Source organism: Aspergillus tubingensis (genome assembly GCF_013340325.1).
Source record: "Aspergillus tubingensis WU-2223L DNA, scaffold_3, whole genome shotgun sequence".
Classification (NCBI taxonomy): Eukaryota; Fungi; Ascomycota; class Eurotiomycetes; order Eurotiales; family Aspergillaceae; genus Aspergillus; species Aspergillus tubingensis.
Genome location: NW_023336277.1, coordinates 3,556,927 through 3,575,355, shown reverse-complemented (window position 1 = coordinate 3,575,355; position 18,429 = coordinate 3,556,927). Strand labels below are relative to the sequence as shown.

Below are 18,429 nucleotides of genomic sequence, written 5' to 3'. Positions count from 1 at the left end.
ATTCGACTGGGCATGCGGTCCGCTATGAAAGGGGCCGTGGCTCCTGGCAGGCTACGGGAATGTTCGAAGTTAGTATTGGCTCTAGATGGGCAATGTCAGAGTTCCCCATAAGTGATTCAAGCCCAAACATGCTGGTGAGGCGAGAAGAGTCGCTTATTGTGGTTTGATGTTGTAGTTCCTAGGTCCGTGAAATGTCTGGTGCGAACCTCATAATACCAAGGCCGTGCTGGGCACTCTTGGCCCAGAGTAATTCACAGCACACGAAGGTACACTACTCCGTAGCGCAGCTATCACGATCATTAGCAGCCTATCAAATTGAACCACATCTTAGCTATCCCTGTACACCCCACTCTAACAAACACCCAAGCAATGGCGAGGGCGACGAGGAAGGTTGCGTTTTTCTAGAGATAGCTAATTGTCGGTATATCCCCGCCCATAGCTGGCATTGCACTCAACAGGGTTTTCTTTCTGTCTAATCCCACTGTCTTGCTCTACTGTACCACCTGTGGAGTTCATAGCAACGGAGCTAATGGGACCTGAATATAAAGGTTTACGTGTGCTAATATTTGGGAACAAATATTCGGTGTATGATGTCGTAGAAAGTGCCTAGAGCTTATATATCAGCACCAAAGTGATGTGATTCTCGAAGCGGCGAAGGACTCTATAGTCAAGGAGAAAATTATATCCATGCTGCGTGATATTGACGTGGAAGAAATCGAGTGACTATGTCGCTCATGGAGGACGAGTGTAAAGCGATCATAAGATGAACCGAAATGTAATGAATGAACAGTGACCTGTAGAAAATGATTGGTATATGTTTCTTAAACTATTTCTTTTTTTTTATTGTTCTTATTCTTGGCTTTTTTTTTTTTTTTTGTTTTTTTTGTTGTTGTTGGTTTTTTTTCTTCGTTTCTTCTCTCTTCCTTAGTTCTTCATCAAGGAACGAAGACATATACTCCCATGACACTGCACCTGTAGCTTAGTTTTATTATGACCACATAAAAATATCATGAGCTGCCTTACTAGAGTCACTATCTTATAGCCCATCACCAAGAAAGTTAAGAATATGGCCTCACATCACCTCCATACTGGAATCATCATTCGACGCAACCATCCTTCCTACTACAAACCCCAGGTACACTATGCCCCCTTTAGCAACGCGCCGCCATCACTCCCTACCCTCTGTCCTGTTACGAACCCATCCTTCATACACCAAACATACGCCTCAGCGACATCCTCCGGTCTCCCCACCTCCCCTGTCAACGTCCCCTTCCTAAAAGCTTCTAGATATGCTTCCCTCGCAGGGCCCAGCCTCTCAAAAATCTCCGTCTCAACAGCACCTGGGGCAACCACATTCACCCTGATGGGTGCCAATTCCACCGCCAAACCCCTAGTCAAGCCCTCAAGCGCTGATCCCACTGCCGCACCACCCACCGCCAACCCTGCCGCTGGTCTTGCGGCCATTAACCCCGAGGTAAAGCTTATTGAGGAGGTATGATTATCAACCAAGTATGTCTTTGCATGTTTGCCCATTACCATCGGGACATGTAGCCGGAGGGTGCTCAAGGCTGCGAAACTGGATGCGTTAATGTCGGTAGAGGAAATGGGGATCCGTGGTGGCGGGGTGCCGGCCGTGTAGATTATATGGTTTAGCAAAACTCGTTCAGTGCTATCATTGTTTCTGGTGGGAGACGCGGTATTAGGGAAGAGAGAACATGATGTAGCGTAGTCGAGAAGGTCAAGGAGGTTCTTTTCTGAAGTGGCCTGATCGCCTAGGTCGCAGGGTTTGCCAGTGATGCGGTCGGTGTAGACTTTGTTGGGATAGAGAGCTTGGAGACGAGAGATAGTAGAGGACACTTTCTGGGGGTTTGAGCTGGATATGATGATGCTGGCGCCATGTTCCAGGGCTGCACGGGCAACGGCGAAGCCGATGCCAGAGGTGCCACCGATTAGCAAGACTCGGGTGTCGGCGAGCTTGTTGATGGAGATGAGGCTAGGTGTGGTCATTTTGCTGTACGGTGCAAATCCCTTGATTCGACTAAATCCATATGATGTATATCAAATCCTGAGGGTTTTATATGCCATGAATGTATGACAGGCATATCGGCGGGACTCGGGCTCTTTTTCACGGAGCTTGTGTGAGACCGGGACGCGGTACGAAATGCAGAGTAACCCCAGCGCCGCCAATGTTGCGCGAGGATTGACCGCGAAAGTAGACTTCCTCATCGCCCGCCTCAAAACGATGCCTGTTCCAGACCCGGAGGGTGTTGATAATCTAGTGCTGCCGGGCTCGTCGTCAGCCATGTTTCCAAATACGCTGGCTGGCGCCATGGGGCTGACTTATGATGTGGATCCGTTTTACGGCTTCGAGCCTCTACTTCTTTGATGACTAGAAGTGCGCCAGGGAACTTGATGTCGGCCTGCTTGAAAGTTTGTGGAAGATTCTTTACTGCTTTTTCGTATTCTCAGTGTCTGATAATGATGTGTTACTTGAGAAGAACAAGAACAGTTCAAAGGTTACATCAGGACATTTTTAAGTTCTACATCCATTCATGCCCAGCTTGATCTTACCGTCCTTTACGCGGGGATAGGATGTAGAAAGGATATCATGGAGTAAGCTTCGTGGACTTTGATTGGTGAAGCCGTGAAGGATCCAAGATTCCGGAGTTGCTGAAAAAAGATGCCGGAGATATAGTGTAGGGACCAATAGAAGAGGGGTTTGCCGTTGCTGACATCAGTTTCATCCACGCTGAGCTCAAGCCGATCGAAATAACCTAAGATCATAGAATGTTCATGATTGGGAACACCTTGTACTTGCTACCTTCAGAAGCAAAACAGGGTGGAACATCAGAGCGGATGTGTATTGCTGATTGACGAATGACCAATCCCGTGGCCCGGAAGGTCCGGAGGACTTCCTAACCTGGTATCTGGTAATCCGGAATGCACCAGGTCTGACACCAAGTCAATGACTCCGACAACTCCATTCTGACGGTGATTTGGAGCATTGACAGCCAAATTCGAGACTCTTTGGCTCCCGATTAGGCTATCTCTGGCCTACTTGCATAGGTCATTGGAATCTGAGTACTCTTTCCGGCACCCGCGCTACTCCTCGTCTACAACTCATAAGCCAGGGGGTATAACAGACACCAGACACTTTATTGTAGATCACTCATGTACAATAAGCAATAGACGAAAGTAATGCCAAGTACCTAACAAGTCATACTTACTCATTTCCCTCCTGCAACATACTAATCAACCCCCACACCTTCCCCTCTACCTCCCCAACTGCTCTATCCAACCTTTCCTTTCTCTCCACATCCACCCTCCCACTTTCCTCACCCGCATAAATTCCCGCCAACCCCGCCAACGGCAACACCATCACCATAGTCGCACTCCCATCCTCTTCTTCCACCAACCCACAATCTAGGGGTACATGCGTGCCTGCATATATACTCTCCTTGATCATCGCCGCAGCCAGGAGCGGGTTGCCAAAGAGGAAGCGATGGACACGTCGACCTGTTCCTGATTCAGATCCCTCGGATGGTGGTAGGAAGTGGTGTAGCCACGACCCGTGGTCGAATTCAGCAAAACATACGAAGTCGGATGGTGTGTTCGTGGACTTGATTAGATCGGTTACTGCTTCGGCATTGGGTTGGGTGCGGAGGATGCCCGGGGGTTGGAGTGCGGGGACGAGGGCGCGGAAACGGTTGAGGATTATGGGGTAGGGGGTGGGAAAGTGGACAGTTATGTGGTTAGCTCTGAAGGTTGAGATGCTTGAGACTTCGGGCAAGGATACTGGTGTGGTTGACATGATGAGTCGTGATGAGGTTAGTGACAGTGAGATGATAAGGTTGCATTATTGAGGGGAAATGGAGAAGGATTCACACGTGATTGGCTTGGATATTGTACAGGAGTGTGGCGCTCAGCTGATTTTGTGAAGGTCTGCCTAGAATGATTTATTCAAGCGCTATATTACCCCAGCCGAATTGCTGGTATGCTAATGACAGTGACCGGCCTCGAATCAAATAGCTTGCTGTTACCATCAGATCTGGTGCGTATGACCTATTCAAGCATATGTCAGTACACAGCACCGGAATCTCTACGCCTACTCACTGCATGATGGTCCATTCTACCTCACAATGTTTATTCTATAAAGTATTCAGATTCAATTGACAAGCCGCGTACTCCCTGCTAAACTTAACAGTGTCTCAGACGTGTTCCGGGTATTGTCCTGACGATCGTTTGCGGGTCCAAATTTCGGGCACCCGCAGTCCCACCGTGCCAGATCTTATCATTTTCTTGAAAATCGGAGATAGCAGCTAGAAATGGCCAGATATAGAGAAAGAAACCGAATTAGCATCAGCCATGCTGTACCACTGGAGGATGGATACATAATTATCGGCTTGGGATTCCTTTTGCGGGCAACAAGACCGAGCTTGCCGCGACGACAAATTCAACTTCTGCACGGCTGGTAGGGGTATGAGATTGTGGACTAATCTCTGATTTGGTGAAAGATCTGCGTTTCCCTTGTTACTTAAACACTTTCTTGTGACACCATGATGTAGTTAGTCCTGTCTGCTTCCGCTGGTGTTGATGCTAACGGGTTTCAATTTACGATCAGATAATGCCTCGTCATGGAGTGCGTAAAGATGCCCACTTTGTTCCTGTTTCGAAATAGATCATTGTACCTGCATAGGGCAGGGCCACGTATTACCTTTAACCTTAATTAAGGAGTTCGATTATACTATAATCCTAATAAAGTTGCGGAGTGTATAAAACTTTCGAGATCGTCCTCTCCTTCGATTTAATTCTCCACGCACTTTCTGAGCCATCGACCAATTCCCTCCTTCTTTCATTCTTCCTCGTTAGTACTACCCACTCAACCATGAGAGTTCACCCCTCCTTCCTAGGCACTCTTGCCCTCAGCGCAAGCACCCTAGCATCCGCCGAGCTCAACGTCCGCACGGTCTACCAATTTGCCTCCAACGACACCTGGCTCGAGAACCTAGCCGTCCGATCTAACGGCCTCATCCTCGCAACCGAGATCGGGCCCCCAGCAAGCCTCCTCTCCTTCGACCCGCGCTCCTCATCCCCAAAGAAGAACGTCATCCACACCTTCTCCAGCGTTCTCGGCCTCTCCGGCATCACCGAAGCAGCCCACGACGTCTTCTACGTAACCGGCGCCAACACCACCAGCGACAACATCTCGGATCCTCCCAAAAATGCCACGCACGTCTGGCGCGTCGACTTCTCCGCCAACGCCGACGCCCCAGATATCAAGCTCATCGCCCGCCCCACTGCACCAACCGGCTTCAACGGCCTAGCGGCATTCAACGAGACCATCATACTCGCCTCAGCCTCCTACCAAGACTCCATCTTCGCCATCGACACAACAACCGGGTATACCTGGGAAGCCATCAAAGATGCGAACCTGATGAGCAGCATCAACGGACTCAAGGTTCAAGATGATTTCGTCTACTGGACTGCAAACGGTGCCCTTTACAGAGCACAGCTCTACTCAAATGTGACTGCTGGTCCTGGAGAACTTATTGTCCAATCTACTGCCTTTGATGATTTTGCTGTTGCCCCGGATGGGTTCCGTGCTGCAAGTGGAAGGAAGTTTGCGTATGCGGCTACGGCGGCGATGAATACGGTCATGCAGATTAGCTTTGACTTGCAAGGTGGGAGGAACCTGACGAGTGTTATTGCCGGCAGTTTGGATTCTACGGAGGTTGCGGAGCCGACGGGGTGTGCGTTTGGGAGGGGTGAGGGCGAGATGGATTGGTTGTATGTCACTACTGGTGGTGCGAGTGCGGTGAATGTGGATGTGGATGGGGTGGAGGTTGCTGTTGGGGCGCAGTTGTTGGGTATCAAGCTCAGTTGAGTGGTGTAGTAGTTGACGGACGGAATCGGCGTGAAGTAGGGGATGTAGAGGGTCATTGTTGCAGGAGAAGGGCACAGAAGAAAGATATGTAGGGTGAAAGTACTATTGTTGTCTCATTGTTGTGGGAGCTATGTGTACGGCGGGCAATAGGTGCTGTAATGTAGGCAATTCGACCAAGCCATAATAGAATATATTCCCCGTTCTACGTACACTATTCTGCCTGCTCAATGCTGAATGAGAGAAACTGATGGCTAGAATACAATCGACATGCCCGTCAGTTATTGTGTGCGGAGATTGGAATCTGTAAGACAGTAACCAAAGAAGAGATAGACACCAACGAATGGGGGAATTGTCTTATTTCTACCACAATTAATTGCTCTTCAAATTTTCCAGCAGCAAAAAATTGCTGGAGCAGAAGATGCGATGAATAGAAACATGCAAAAAGAGATGGTCCCAGAGGGGCTCGAACCCTCGACTTTGACGTTATTAGCGTCACGCTCTAACCAACTGAGCTATGGGACCCAGTTGTTGAAAGCGGCCGCTCCAATGGTGTAGAAGAGGCCCGCTAAGTGCCCACTGTCCACAAGTGGAGTGGAGGCAGAAAACCCAATCTCTACCGCCTTACCCACCGCTCCAAGCGGCAGAACCTAGTCAACCTCGTCGAAAAAACCTCGGATTTAAGCGGATTTAAGGACACACAGCCGCAGAATGGTGATGTCGATTTCTGTGTAAATCTTGACCGCCCTGGGGAAATGCGGCAGAAAATGGTCGCTGATCCCTCGCTCTCTCGTAGACCACTTGCTATTCACGTATCCCCAAATCGTTGTCTCTCTTCACCAAGCCATATAGATGATTTGATTTTTGTTATTAGTTCTATATTGACATGTTTAGACAATTTCTCTAGTTGAGGGCAATGACTCCGCAGTACAGCGCTGCCAGTCAACCTGAACCATCAATGATATATTTCCCCCGAACTACATCCGTTAATAGTACGGGAGTACTGTCTGATTTGCTAACGTCATTATTTTTATGCCAGTATGAAGCACCGTGTTCAGACTTGAGTACATGATTGGGCAAATGACAGTGTTCTTTGAAGGATTACTTTCCAAACATTAAGCATCTCTACATCGTATGCAGATTGCCGGAGCATCGTGCAAGGTGGTTTGTGTTTGGTCCGCTTTGACCTGGATTGCGTTATGCGCGGGGTTATTAAGCAATCGACTTGAACCTCACTGCACCTACCGTTCACTTGTTTTGACATCAAAGCCACACATCTATACTATACCAGCAATATGCGGAGCCTGGTGTGCTTGTTAGCCCTGGCTAGGTTTACTACACAGTCGCTAGGGCAGCAGCAGCAGCCGCTATATGCGACTGCCAAGCCCAATGTCGTCTTCATATTAACCGATGATCAAGACGCGCATCTCGGCTCCTTGGATTACATGCCTTATGTTAAAAAACATCTCCTAGACAAAGGAACACACTATCGCAGCCATTACTGTACAACCAGCGTCTGTTGCCCTTCGCGGGTGACCCTTTGGACGGGGAAACTGGCCCACAATACAAACGTTACGGATGTCAATCCTCCGCATGGTGGGTGTACTACCAATCACCATGTGTACATGGAGATTTACTTATACACTCCCAGGTGGTTATCCAAAGTTTATTTCTCAAGGTCTCAATGACAACTATCTGCCTGTCTGGCTACAGGAAGCCGGGTACACTACCTACTACACTGGTAAACTGTTCAACGTCCACACGGTCGACAATTATAACGCCCCCTTCCCAGCTGGGTTTACCGGAAACGTAAGCCAGTATCATTATCTTACTTAAGTTACTCTCTGATTTATCGCGCAGGACTTCCTTCTCGATCCATTTACATACGACTACCTCAACAGTACCTTCCAGCGAGACCGAGAACCACCCCAAAGCTACGAAGGCGAATACAGCACCGACGTCCTCGCACAAAAAGCATATCGCCTACTTGACGAAGCAGTCGCGGCTCAAAAGCCCTTCTTTCTCACAGTCGCTCCCATTGCACCGCACTGCAATGTTTTCATGAATGGTACCGGCTTAGACGCCAACCCTAAATTCAGCTTCAGCGCACCTATTCCCGCGAAGCGACACGAGCACCTATTCTCCGATATCAAAGTCCCCCGTACCCCCTCCTTCAACCCGGAAACTCCCTCTGGCGCCAACTGGATAAAGACCCTCAAGCGACAAAACGATACTAATGTTGAATACAACGATCATTTTTACCGCCAGCGTCTACGCGCCCTCCAGGCCGTTGATGAACTAGTTGATGGCTTATTTACACGCTTGAAGGAATATGATATTCTCGACAACACATATGTAGTCTATAGTAGCGATAATGGCTACCATGTTGGTCAACACCGACTCCAGCCGGGCAAGTCGTGTGGATATGAGGAAGACATAAATGTTCCCTTGATCGTCCGTGGTCCCAATATTGCCCAGAATGTATCTACGGATATTGTTACAACGCATACGGACCTTGCTCCCACATTCCTCGATTTGTTAGGCATCCCTCTCCGGGAGGATTTCGATGGCGACCCCATCCCTTTGACAGAGAGCCAGATCGAGGAGGCCCATTATGAGAGACAAGAGCATGTCACAGTTGAATATTGGGGATATGCAGCGGGAGAGGGTATATATGACTGTGCGTACCCTACTCATACTCTCCACTTTTTGACTGTGCATGCGCTAATCAGGAGACTAAAAGTTGACCTATCTGCATACAACAATACATACAAAGCTCTCCGCATCAAAAGGATTGGATACAATCTCTACTACTCTGTTTGGTGTAACAACGAGCATGAACTTTACGATATGACTGTAAGTGATCTCGCCTAATTTATTGCCTTCGGAATCCAACCAAAGAGACAGAGTGACCCTCATCAACTCCACAACCTCCTTTCTACAAATGGGCTTCCAAATGTGACCTCTCACATCATCCTGAACTTTGATCTTTCCAAAGTCGTTCAGCGACTTGACTCCCTTCTACTGGTGCTCAAGTCCTGCAAGGGCCAGGTATGTGTCAAGCCATGGGATGCCTTACATCCGCGCGGGGAGGTCACGACGTTAAGAGACGCACTGGATGTGCGCTACGATTATTACTACGAGATGGAACAGACAACGCGGGTCCAGTTCAACGAGTGTGCGCGCGGGTATTTTCTGGATGCGGAGGGCCCACAATTTAGTCAAGGGACTGAGTATGAGGTTCTTCGGGATGGATTGCCATGGTATGAGTGGGTTTAGGTCTGCAGAAGAAGAAGTCTCGAGGGTGACCAGTGTTACACACCTGACGACATTTACCTGCACGGGTTGGGTTGTGTAACATCAATCATATACTTGATCTGAGTTTTGTGCCTGCTTATAATGTGCGAAATGATGGGAAATCGAGTATCCTTGCCAGACGCGTTATTATACGCATAGAAGCCTGTTATTTGGGTATAGTCACCGGGCTTTCTCGAAATTCTTTTGGAACGACTGTCGAAAATGATGTGTTGACGCGTTGTTTTCGTAGACATTCGAGGCCTCAGGCAGGAATTGATATATCCACATGATAAGTCGATTCAGCTAGGGGGTAGAACCTGCATAGCATTGAACTCTGAAGAAAACAGATGTCATTATTGAGACCAACTTGGCTTAGCCTATACTGCAATACATCATATGAGGAACCTTGAAATATTCTAGGAGATTCATGCCTTGTTCATCTCCATGCCAAGACTGGGGATAGAAGCCGAGTCAGCCCCGTTCGGAACGGTCGGGTAGGCCAACATGCGGTCCAATGTGTATTTCAAGTGCCTGTGAGGGCCACATTCTCTTAGAAATCCATACCAGTGCATCTTGTGCGAAAATAGGGAGTATTTATCGGCTACATCAGTCCATCTCCGAAACTATCATTGTCTTCAACCCCGGAAAATCGTGCAGGAACCAGGCCTGCTAAGCACGGAAGACAGGAGTGGGTCACCGTCGCGGTGGAGCCCCCGAAGGAGCCGATTTATTATTATTCCAGCCCGTCTGCGAATCTCCCCATTCTCTTTCTCTCTTCCCCATCTCCCCATATTCCAGTCGTCAGGAACGCTCGCGACAATGGGTTCCGCGATTTCACCCTTTTGGGGTGCACCAACCTCTTATTTGAAGTATGACTTCGAACCTCCAGTCAATTGACGTGCAAAGTGTAGACTAACCAATGCCAATAGCTTCTGTGAAGAGGTCCGTCTAAAGCAACCGCAATCTGGTCTTTTCTTGGTCTTCGATCGTAATCGCTGATTTGTCCTTTAGGACTATGTAATTACGCGATATGTTGCGGAGTTTATTAATACGCTCAGCAGCTTTGTTTACAGTATGTTTACTCTTGTTTCATGGTAGTGCAATTACTAACACGTATGTTTAGTTCTATATGGGATCTACGGTCTCCGGCAGCTCCACAGCAGACAGCAGACCGGGTCACGCTCAATCCTATACTGCGGGTTGATTGGCGTCGGTGTCTGCTCTGCTGGTTACCATATGACTTTGAAATATCACACTCAGATGTGTACTGTTACCTTCCCTTTATTCAGCCTACTTGGTCCACCAAAGTGATGAGCTGACCGTCTTGAACAGCGGATGAACTTTCCATGCACCTCCTCACCACTCCGCTCCTCTACCGCATTCTGTCTTTCCAGGCCACCCCTCAGTACACGAAGACTGTAGGAATCATTCTCTCTGTACTGTTCACGATCGTCATGGTCGTCCACATGGTCATGGACGAGTTCCTGCTCCACGCCGTGACATTCGGGACCGCTGTGTATTTGATCGCGACTCGCACGCTCAAGATCATTCCTCGGGAGATCCCGGATGTCGAGGATCGCAAGAGGATTCAGAACGTGGCGCTGTTTGGGTGCGGTATGTTATTCATCATTTATTTATGGCTTGTCAGCCGTGAGTTTAGCCAATTCTGACATTTCTATAGCGAGCTTCATCTTTGGATACCTCGTCTGGCTGGTTGACGAGTGGGTGTGTCAAGCTCTGATCGGTGCCAGACACGCGGTCGGGCTGCCCGTGGCGTTTTTGCTTGAGTTGCATGGCTGGTATGTAGATCTTTCTCCATTGACGGGATAAGCTTGGGATTTTTCTAATGGTCATACAAGGTGGCATGTCTTTACTGCGATTGGTGGGTATATCGCCGTGGCGATTATTGATTTGATTACTTCCGGGAATTTGCAACGGGACTCGGTCGCACAGCTCGCGTGGCCGTTGCCGACTGTTGCGAGATTGCTTGGGCCGGCTGAGGGAGAGATGAAGCGAAAGTAGAATTGGGCAATTGAATGGTGTTGAGGAGACAGGGAAGAGTACAAGTAACTGAACAGAGGCTTGTGCGGATGGTGTGAGCGAAGTGATAGAGATATGGATGATTCTTTAGATACTCATAGAACCATGAGGATGTGTTGTGCTAGCCATCCTAGGAAGTGTTGGTAGAACGTCACAAGTGAACGAGTGATATGCCCGGAAAAGGAAAATGCTCGGCATCAGAAATGTTCTTGTCCTAGAGTCAAGTACACGGCCTTGAAGCTCAAGGCGGGCTATCATTGTTCTACTCATGCAGTGATTTACTATAAGGTTGGGTCTACAGTAACTCGGAACTTCAAGGCCCTCGCCCAGGCTTCGAAATAGAAATATAAACCCTACAAGCAACATGATATTTGAGTTAAATAGACGCCATCAGCCGTGTACGGACTGCAGCCCTTGGGAGGAGCTCGCAGAATAGACTGATAAAATGCTACATGCTCCTTGCAAGCGGTGATGAAGTGCAGTTTTTGACCTTTAGAGCTACAAGCCAGGGTGGTAATTTGATATCCAGTGTCCCCTATGTCTATCTCTGAAACGCTCGTACTATCTCACAGGCTTCTGTTTACATTTACTATTGGGAACGGTGGCTTTGCAGCAAATTAACGAATCGTTGTTTGCAAATGCAATCTATATATCAGCATAGTCTGGCTCTGGGGAAAAATGCAAGATGCCAAGAGGTGACTTATTACCTATCAGAAGCATTGAATTGGCAGACAGGAGATCGACAAATTTAGGACGAAAGTCAGCTGGGATGGCCACAATTCTCTTCCCGTTGTATGTCACCCATTTTAGATCCCTTTCCAATGTGTACAAGGCCAGGTCTTCCCAGTTCAGCAAGAGCGGCTGTTGAAATGAGATATCACGGTAGCACGGTATTATTTTAATGGGGGTTTCCTTTTCCATATCCCATATATAGATGGATCTACTAGCTCTTGATGCCAGTCGGGTATCGTCTGGCGCAAAGGTCAGAGAATTAACGGATGACGAATAGCCAGTGTACTTCGTAATAGCTTCTCCGGTTCTCAGATGTAAGATCTTGATGCACCCATCACAACCTATCGCGACCTGCTTGCCGCTATGAGAAAAGGCGAGGGATCCGGTTTGATCATATCCGATGTCAAGATCATACTGTATCGGATCCTTGCCAAAGCTCCAAAGAGTCATGACTTCGCCTGACAATGATGCCACCATGTCACCATTTGGTGAGAAAACTAGTAACTCACTTTCTGGCAGTCGTGTTGGGCTAGCTTGTTCTTCCCTACCAGTAGCACTATCGTATACCCTCAGAATACCATCTTTATCATGGAGGACCACTCTACTGCTATCTGGCGAAAATGCAGTAGTCATGTCAACTGAGGTCTCAAGAACAAGGCTGGGTTCCCATGTTCTGGTACTGAACAACTTATAGCAGCCGTATATATCGGCGAAAGCCAGGTAATTGTTATCTGGCGAAAATTTCGCGAACCGGCCAATTTCTTCTGTCAGTCTGTGTCGGATTTTACCACTGGCAAGGTCCCATACTTCAGAAATCTTTCCGACTTTAAAGAAAATAGCTGTTTCTCCACTGGGAGAAACGATAGAAGTGAGTATACTTTCGAAAGTATCAATTGATGACCCTGGTGGTTGGTCCACTTTACTCAAGCCATGGAGATCCCAGACTTGCACTGCTTGCTGGCGTTTCGTTGAGGAGACTAGCTTGCGACCATCAGGGGAGAAGGTAAAACTTCTGACTCCATTCGAATAACCTTCGAGCCGGTGAACAACGCGGCGAGTAGTCAGGTCCCATATCTCTATAGTTCCTGTATATGTGCTCACTGCCAGCTGGGTGCAATCTGGAGGGAAGGCTATTCCTCCGACAAAGGGAAACTCGATTTCTATTACCTCCTCAGATCCCTTATCTAAATCCCATACTCTTACCCTGAAAAAACCGATCCTAAGAGCGATTCTTTTGAGATCCGATGAAAAGACAGCTTGGAACCCGTAAGTATTCCCCTCCTCGAAGGCGAATATTTCCTTGGTATCACAAACCTCAGTGCCAAGGGGAATGATCTTACTCAACTTGATCCGGCCATCCGAGCATGATGCAATGAGCTCTCCGTTAGGTGACAAGAACCATTCTCCAAACTGGCCATGTATGATTTTAGTTTCGCCAATCTCAGAGTCCCAGACGTACACTGCTTGGGAATCTTTTGAGAAGAAAGTAATTTTTCCTGAGTCAGGCAAAGATCTAATAGCTGCAATGTCTCTGACACTGACCGGTATGTTTTCTCGTCGATCCAGGTGCCCTGTAACAATATCGAAAATATTGACAGTGTGATCTTTATAAACTACCATTAGATTCCTGCCATTGGGATAGAATGATATTCCCAAAACTTCTTGCTGCCCAGGACTTGCGTCACCTTTTTCCAATAGTTGTTCCAGTGCCCCAGTGATCATATTCCAGACCATTACCCGGCCAAATAAAGTACCAGCTGCGACCTTTGTTGAATCAGGAGAAAAGGTTGGACATCGTGGCTCCTCGCAGCGAAGTATACGCTCCTCTTGGCCCCAAGAGTCGTGATTAGTAGAGGTGAGTTTTATCCACCGGGGAGATTCTTTCTGATATTGCCTTCCCAGCACACTTGATGACGGGGAGAAAATAAGGGCAGAGTAATATATTTGAAGAGGAGCCTCGGAAATGTCAATGCCATGATGGTTGACGAACTGTCTCCCATCATCAACATATTCGAAAAGTTCTGAATAGTCCCCAGGCTGCTTCTCATGTCAATATATCTACAGGGAGATGTTGGGACAGTACTCACGGCAACACGAGCCTTCAGTTCAGTCATCGTGGGACTGGCATGCGACATCCTCCTTGTCAGACTTAGAGCTTCGAGCCAGTGGGTGAAATGCTCTTTTAAAAAGGTCAACAGTCGTGTGGCTTCCGTTGTCTGAATAGACCCCGCACAGTTGATATGGGTACCCCAATACCAACAGGCATACTGAACCTCCTGGGGAAGATGCTTGTTGATGATTTCCTGTGATAACTCAATTGCTGCAGTTCCTGGATGTCGAAGATCGCAAATGTTCCTGCGCAAGTAATTTTTCTCATGAAGAATGTCCATACATCGATGGAAAAGTTCCTTATTCGCTCCCTTCTCGTCAATGACGAGCCTCTCATCATCGCATCGATTCGGATCAACAAGGAAATCACGAAAGGAAAGATGGAAGATTGAAACCTGCGAGTCGTCATCTTCGGGCACAACCAGGACTGACTTCAGGTCTTTGAGCATTATTCTGATGTTTCCGCACGATTCTCGGAGAAGGGTGGCAAGATTACGCAGTGAGAGCGCCTCTGGCATAGTGATGACTGACCCAACTACTAGCTGGAACAGAGGAATCAGATATATACTATCAGGACCGCGCTCTGTGATTGCCTGCTTCAAGACGAATTTGTACATTTCATCAATGTCCTTGGTAAGAGAAACATGCTGCTTATATGTATTGAGCAACAAATCCAAGGTAGCGTCGAGGAACCCAGTAGCCTCGAGCAATCGACAGGCAGTCGCTGCAGCGATGAACAATCGTCCACATCGTTCAATAAGCCTTTCTGCTCGTTCTTTGCCAGGCCACGCTTCCTGGGACCCGTCATTAGGCTGCTTCCTTTTAGCAATATCGGACAGTTTATCCTCGAGGAAGATACGGATGTCTCGTTCTGTGGTCACGTCTCTAGTACCATCAATCATTACATCACAATAGGTCGTTGAAGGAATTTGTGTGAATCCATCAGCCAAATAATCCTCGGGCCGGCTGGTAACAAAGATCCGTAGCTGGACTTTGCCTAGCGTTCTCGCGGTCGCCAGCAGCTTCACGATGCTCTGGGCATATATGCGTCCGTTTTGGCATTCATCCAACGCGTCAATCACAAGGACTAGAACCATCGAATGCGAGAATTTGTCGCTCAGCGCAGAAAGGGGCTCAAGAAGGAGACCTCTCCATTGCTGAGCTAGAGATTGCTGAGCCACGTCATGCTTGTGCTGGATGGAGTCTTTCAGGTGGGCCGCAAAGCCAGGGAGCACATCTGCTAATTGTCGGGCCAGGGTGGGAAAGAGTCTATCGGGGTCTGCTCGATCGGCATTGCTTCTCGAGAAGAAAAATGAGGCACCGAGAAGAAGCTTATCATTGAACATCTTGGCCACAGTTCGAGCAATGGTAGACTTGCCAGTGCCTGCCATGCCTCTGAGCCAAAAGATGCAGTTGTTATCGCCCCCACTTCCCCATCTTTGGATTTCACGGAGAATCTGTTTCCGGGTATCTTCATGGCAGTATGGTGGAGGGGGCATGTCCTTCCTATAAGTATCAAACGCAGCATATTCAGCTTCGGGCAGTCCCCTGATCAAGGCGTCCTGTGCGAGGAGCTAATTGCAATGGTTAACTAAAGGCCCGCTGGTACGACTGTTCAACGTACCTTAATCTCCTCGTTTGCCTTTATACTCTCATCCAAAATCAACTTCACAGTCTGCCGAAGGTTAGACATCTGATTATTAATGCTTGTGATCATCTTCCGATTAAGCGTTTTCAAATCAGAAGTGATACTATCTTCCGTATTCTTCATATTCGTAAGCATGGCCGTCCAATTGTCTTTCAGAACGGCGTCCCTTAGTAGACGCTTGATGGAAGGGCGAGAGTACTGAGCCACCAGCGAAATCTGATACTTTAGGAACTGTGAATAAAGGTCGATCATCTTGTCCTTCACCCGAGAAAGGAGCTTCGGATGTTCAGATGACTGACCCTTAGAGATTAAAGGGGTTGCTTCTATGAGTCGACAACGAACCAAGATGTCAGAAATCTTTTTCAATCCAGTCTTGGCGGTATCAAACTGTTTCAGTGCATTATCTAGCAACTATGATCAAAGGTTAGCAACCGAGTATTTAGCATCAAGGCCCCAAGGGCCAGCTTAATCCGTATCTGTGAAAACTCTCGGCTATGGCGATGCTGCAACGGGTATTAATTGGGTGACTTACGGGGAAAAATCCTGCCACGCAACCCCATGCCAGAGCTGCATGAGGCTCCGCACTAACAGTTGCTGTGATGATGTCCTTGAACATCTTGATCGTTCCGAATATCTCAGACACATCGTTCCTAACGACGCGGCCCCTGACGACCAGTCTTGCATTCTGTATCACATCCAGTTTGTCCTTGACAATATCCTGCAGCTTTTCAAGATTGCCCTCATTGCCCCTTCCATCGGCATCGCCATTGCTAGTTCCTTTCTCGTCTTGACTGATCTCCGCTTCTACTAGAAGCTTGACAAATTGGGCCATGACGTTTTTGTTCATTTCCTGCCCGACCTTCCGGTAAGCTGCTTCCCAAAGACCGTTACGCAGTGTCTTATCGTGCAATCGGTGACTCAGCTCCTCCTGCTCGACTGTGCTAGGAAGCTCAGTAAAAGCCTCCTCCTTACCAGCCATCCCCTTTTTGTCTGTCGTCTCTTTCTTGTCCGTCATCTCTTCCGTCTCGGCCATTTCGTTCCCTTCATCGTGGCTAGTCTCATGGTCGACATCCTTGCTTCCGGATTGCGGGAGACAATGGAGATTAGATTCACCTGGTGGAGCCTGAACTGTATTGGCGGATTGAGGGTCGTATTGTGGTTCTTGTCTCAGTGCAGACGAAGCAGGCGAAGACGAAGGTTCGACCTTTGGGTACAGTTAGCCATGCCCGGTTTCGACTGGTCAAAAGTCTCTGCTTTACCTCCTTGTCGGCTTTATCCGGCTTCTTCCAGGTGCTAGGCTTGAAAATGCCTTTCAAGGTCTCCTTACAGGTCATCTTGCTTGCCTCAGTTGGGGAAACAATGTGGGTTGACGATGGGTGCGTTTGGGATTCAGAGCGGGGTTAGGAAGTGTTGGGTCAAAATTAGGCGCCTGGAAAAAGCAATTACACGTGGCCCCCTGCTCTACGCCGTGGTCAATGCAACTATTGACAGATAACCACTCTTCGATAACAATAATGGTGTTATGTGGAAAATTTCAAGGATATTCCCTTTTTCACTTTTTCTTCTGCTGTCACCTTGAGTCCTCTTGCCCCTTTCTGTGTTTATTACTTTTTTTTCGAATAAATTGCGCCTGTACATCTAACCATCATCAGATCTTGTCTATCAAAAAGTGTACCTAGATGAGCTCTGAACGTAAAATTAGATGAGCCTGGATAAGCTTTCGCGATAGTATCACAAAGAAGCAAAATCCACAGCGCCACTGTAGCACATCCACTGCTTTAACTTTGAGGACCGCATTTCGATATGAATGAATCCACCTTCATCCCGAGAGTGGGGGTCTTACCGCTATTCCTCGGTCTGTCATTGGCAGATGCCTGATATCCGCACTGATCTTGAGATCCAACCCCATGAATTAGCAACACCTTGTTAGACAAGACCGTAGGCCAACAGCATCTCCGGTGCTTCGTTGAATCCGACGCTATTATTGCTCGGAGAAATACCCAGAGATTCTCCAGGTTGCTCCTACTCGTGCAAATGTCCTAGTATATAAGACTCAAGACTACGACTAGCGTAACTCACTAGTACCACGGATCCCTGCAACCCAACCCTTGAAGTTCGTTTCTCACTATTTATTGTCCTCATAGGTATCACTACATATGTGGTGGCAGTATGACTGATCCTTGCTTCGGCAAATCATCGATGTTGAGATTCTGACCTTGACACGCGACCCCGGCCCGAACCGCGCAGCAATAAGATTCCGCGCAATCATTTTTAAATCTATAATGGGGACTCTGGGGGATTCATGGGGTTTACAAGCAATTTGACAATTTATCCATTAGTGGGCCAATGACTTCCAGTGGGAGTCAGCCGACTGCGTAAGTGTTAGCAGCGCTGAATCATTCACACATAAGGACACGGCCCTCAATCCAAAAAGACCCTTCGAGCTCACGTCTACCAGAGTCAAGCAGGAATTCTTCTTCAATGCTCAGAGGCTATTACGGGATTGGTTTGCCACCCACCCCAACACGCCAGTACCTTTGCATACCGATGTTGGGAAAATGACAATGCCCCCCCCCCCCCCCCCCCGAGTATGGCGAACGAGATTCGGAATAACGAACATCTGAGCTTCTCCCGATGGGCTATGAAGGTGTATTCTTTGCCTTCCCAATATTTGCAGTTGCATAACTTGCTTGCGTGGAAAACTAAGAAGGCCTCAGGCATT

The 18,429-nt window shown here is 48.0% G+C and overlaps 6 protein-coding genes and 1 non-coding gene across 7 annotated transcripts; 3 read left to right on the top strand and 4 right to left on the bottom strand.

Moving 5' to 3' along the window:
* Window positions 1–1,140: 1,140 nt before the first annotated feature.
* AtWU_02317 (oxidoreductase) lies at window positions 1,141–2,007 on the bottom strand (the record flags this gene model as incomplete). Its single annotated transcript, XM_035497431.1, has 1 exon — window positions 1,141–2,007. The coding sequence occupies one exon, from the start codon at window positions 2,005–2,007 to the stop codon at window positions 1,141–1,143; it is 867 nt and encodes a 288-aa protein (XP_035353324.1).
* Window positions 2,008–3,223: 1,216 nt separating this feature from the next.
* AtWU_02316 (TT1751-like protein) lies at window positions 3,224–3,811 on the bottom strand (the record flags this gene model as incomplete). Its single annotated transcript, XM_035497430.1, has 1 exon — window positions 3,224–3,811. The coding sequence occupies one exon, from the start codon at window positions 3,809–3,811 to the stop codon at window positions 3,224–3,226; it is 588 nt and encodes a 195-aa protein (XP_035353323.1).
* Window positions 3,812–4,885: 1,074 nt separating this feature from the next.
* AtWU_02315 (ABC transporter family protein) lies at window positions 4,886–5,884 on the top strand (the record flags this gene model as incomplete). Its single annotated transcript, XM_035497429.1, has 1 exon — window positions 4,886–5,884. The coding sequence occupies one exon, from the start codon at window positions 4,886–4,888 to the stop codon at window positions 5,882–5,884; it is 999 nt and encodes a 332-aa protein (XP_035353322.1).
* Window positions 5,885–6,332: 448 nt separating this feature from the next.
* Window positions 6,333–6,406, bottom strand: AtWU_t57. The gene has a single exon. It is a non-coding gene; the product is annotated as a tRNA-Ile (tRNA).
* Window positions 6,407–7,176: 770 nt separating this feature from the next.
* Window positions 7,177–9,160, top strand: AtWU_02314 (sulfatase family protein; the record flags this gene model as incomplete). The annotated part of the gene is made up of 5 exons (XM_035497428.1): window positions 7,177–7,477; window positions 7,533–7,690; window positions 7,742–8,561; window positions 8,625–8,737; window positions 8,789–9,160. 5 exons carry the CDS (start codon window positions 7,177–7,179, stop codon window positions 9,158–9,160), a joined length of 1,764 nt encoding a protein of 587 aa, XP_035353321.1.
* An 837-nt stretch (window positions 9,161–9,997) lies between these two features.
* AtWU_02313 (ceramidase) lies at window positions 9,998–11,200 on the top strand (the record flags this gene model as incomplete). Its single annotated transcript, XM_035497427.1, has 7 exons — window positions 9,998–10,047; window positions 10,108–10,120; window positions 10,190–10,250; window positions 10,302–10,442; window positions 10,511–10,792; window positions 10,860–10,977; window positions 11,038–11,200. The coding sequence occupies 7 exons, from the start codon at window positions 9,998–10,000 to the stop codon at window positions 11,198–11,200; spliced, it is 828 nt and encodes a 275-aa protein (XP_035353320.1).
* Window positions 11,201–11,863: 663 nt separating this feature from the next.
* AtWU_02312 (WD domain-containing protein) lies at window positions 11,864–17,041 on the bottom strand (the record flags this gene model as incomplete). The annotated part of the gene is made up of 5 exons (XM_035497426.1): window positions 11,864–13,987; window positions 14,038–15,633; window positions 15,684–16,118; window positions 16,240–16,911; window positions 16,967–17,041. 5 exons carry the CDS (start codon window positions 17,039–17,041, stop codon window positions 11,864–11,866), a joined length of 4,902 nt encoding a protein of 1,633 aa, XP_035353319.1.
* Between the last annotated feature and the right edge of the window lie 1,388 nt (window positions 17,042–18,429).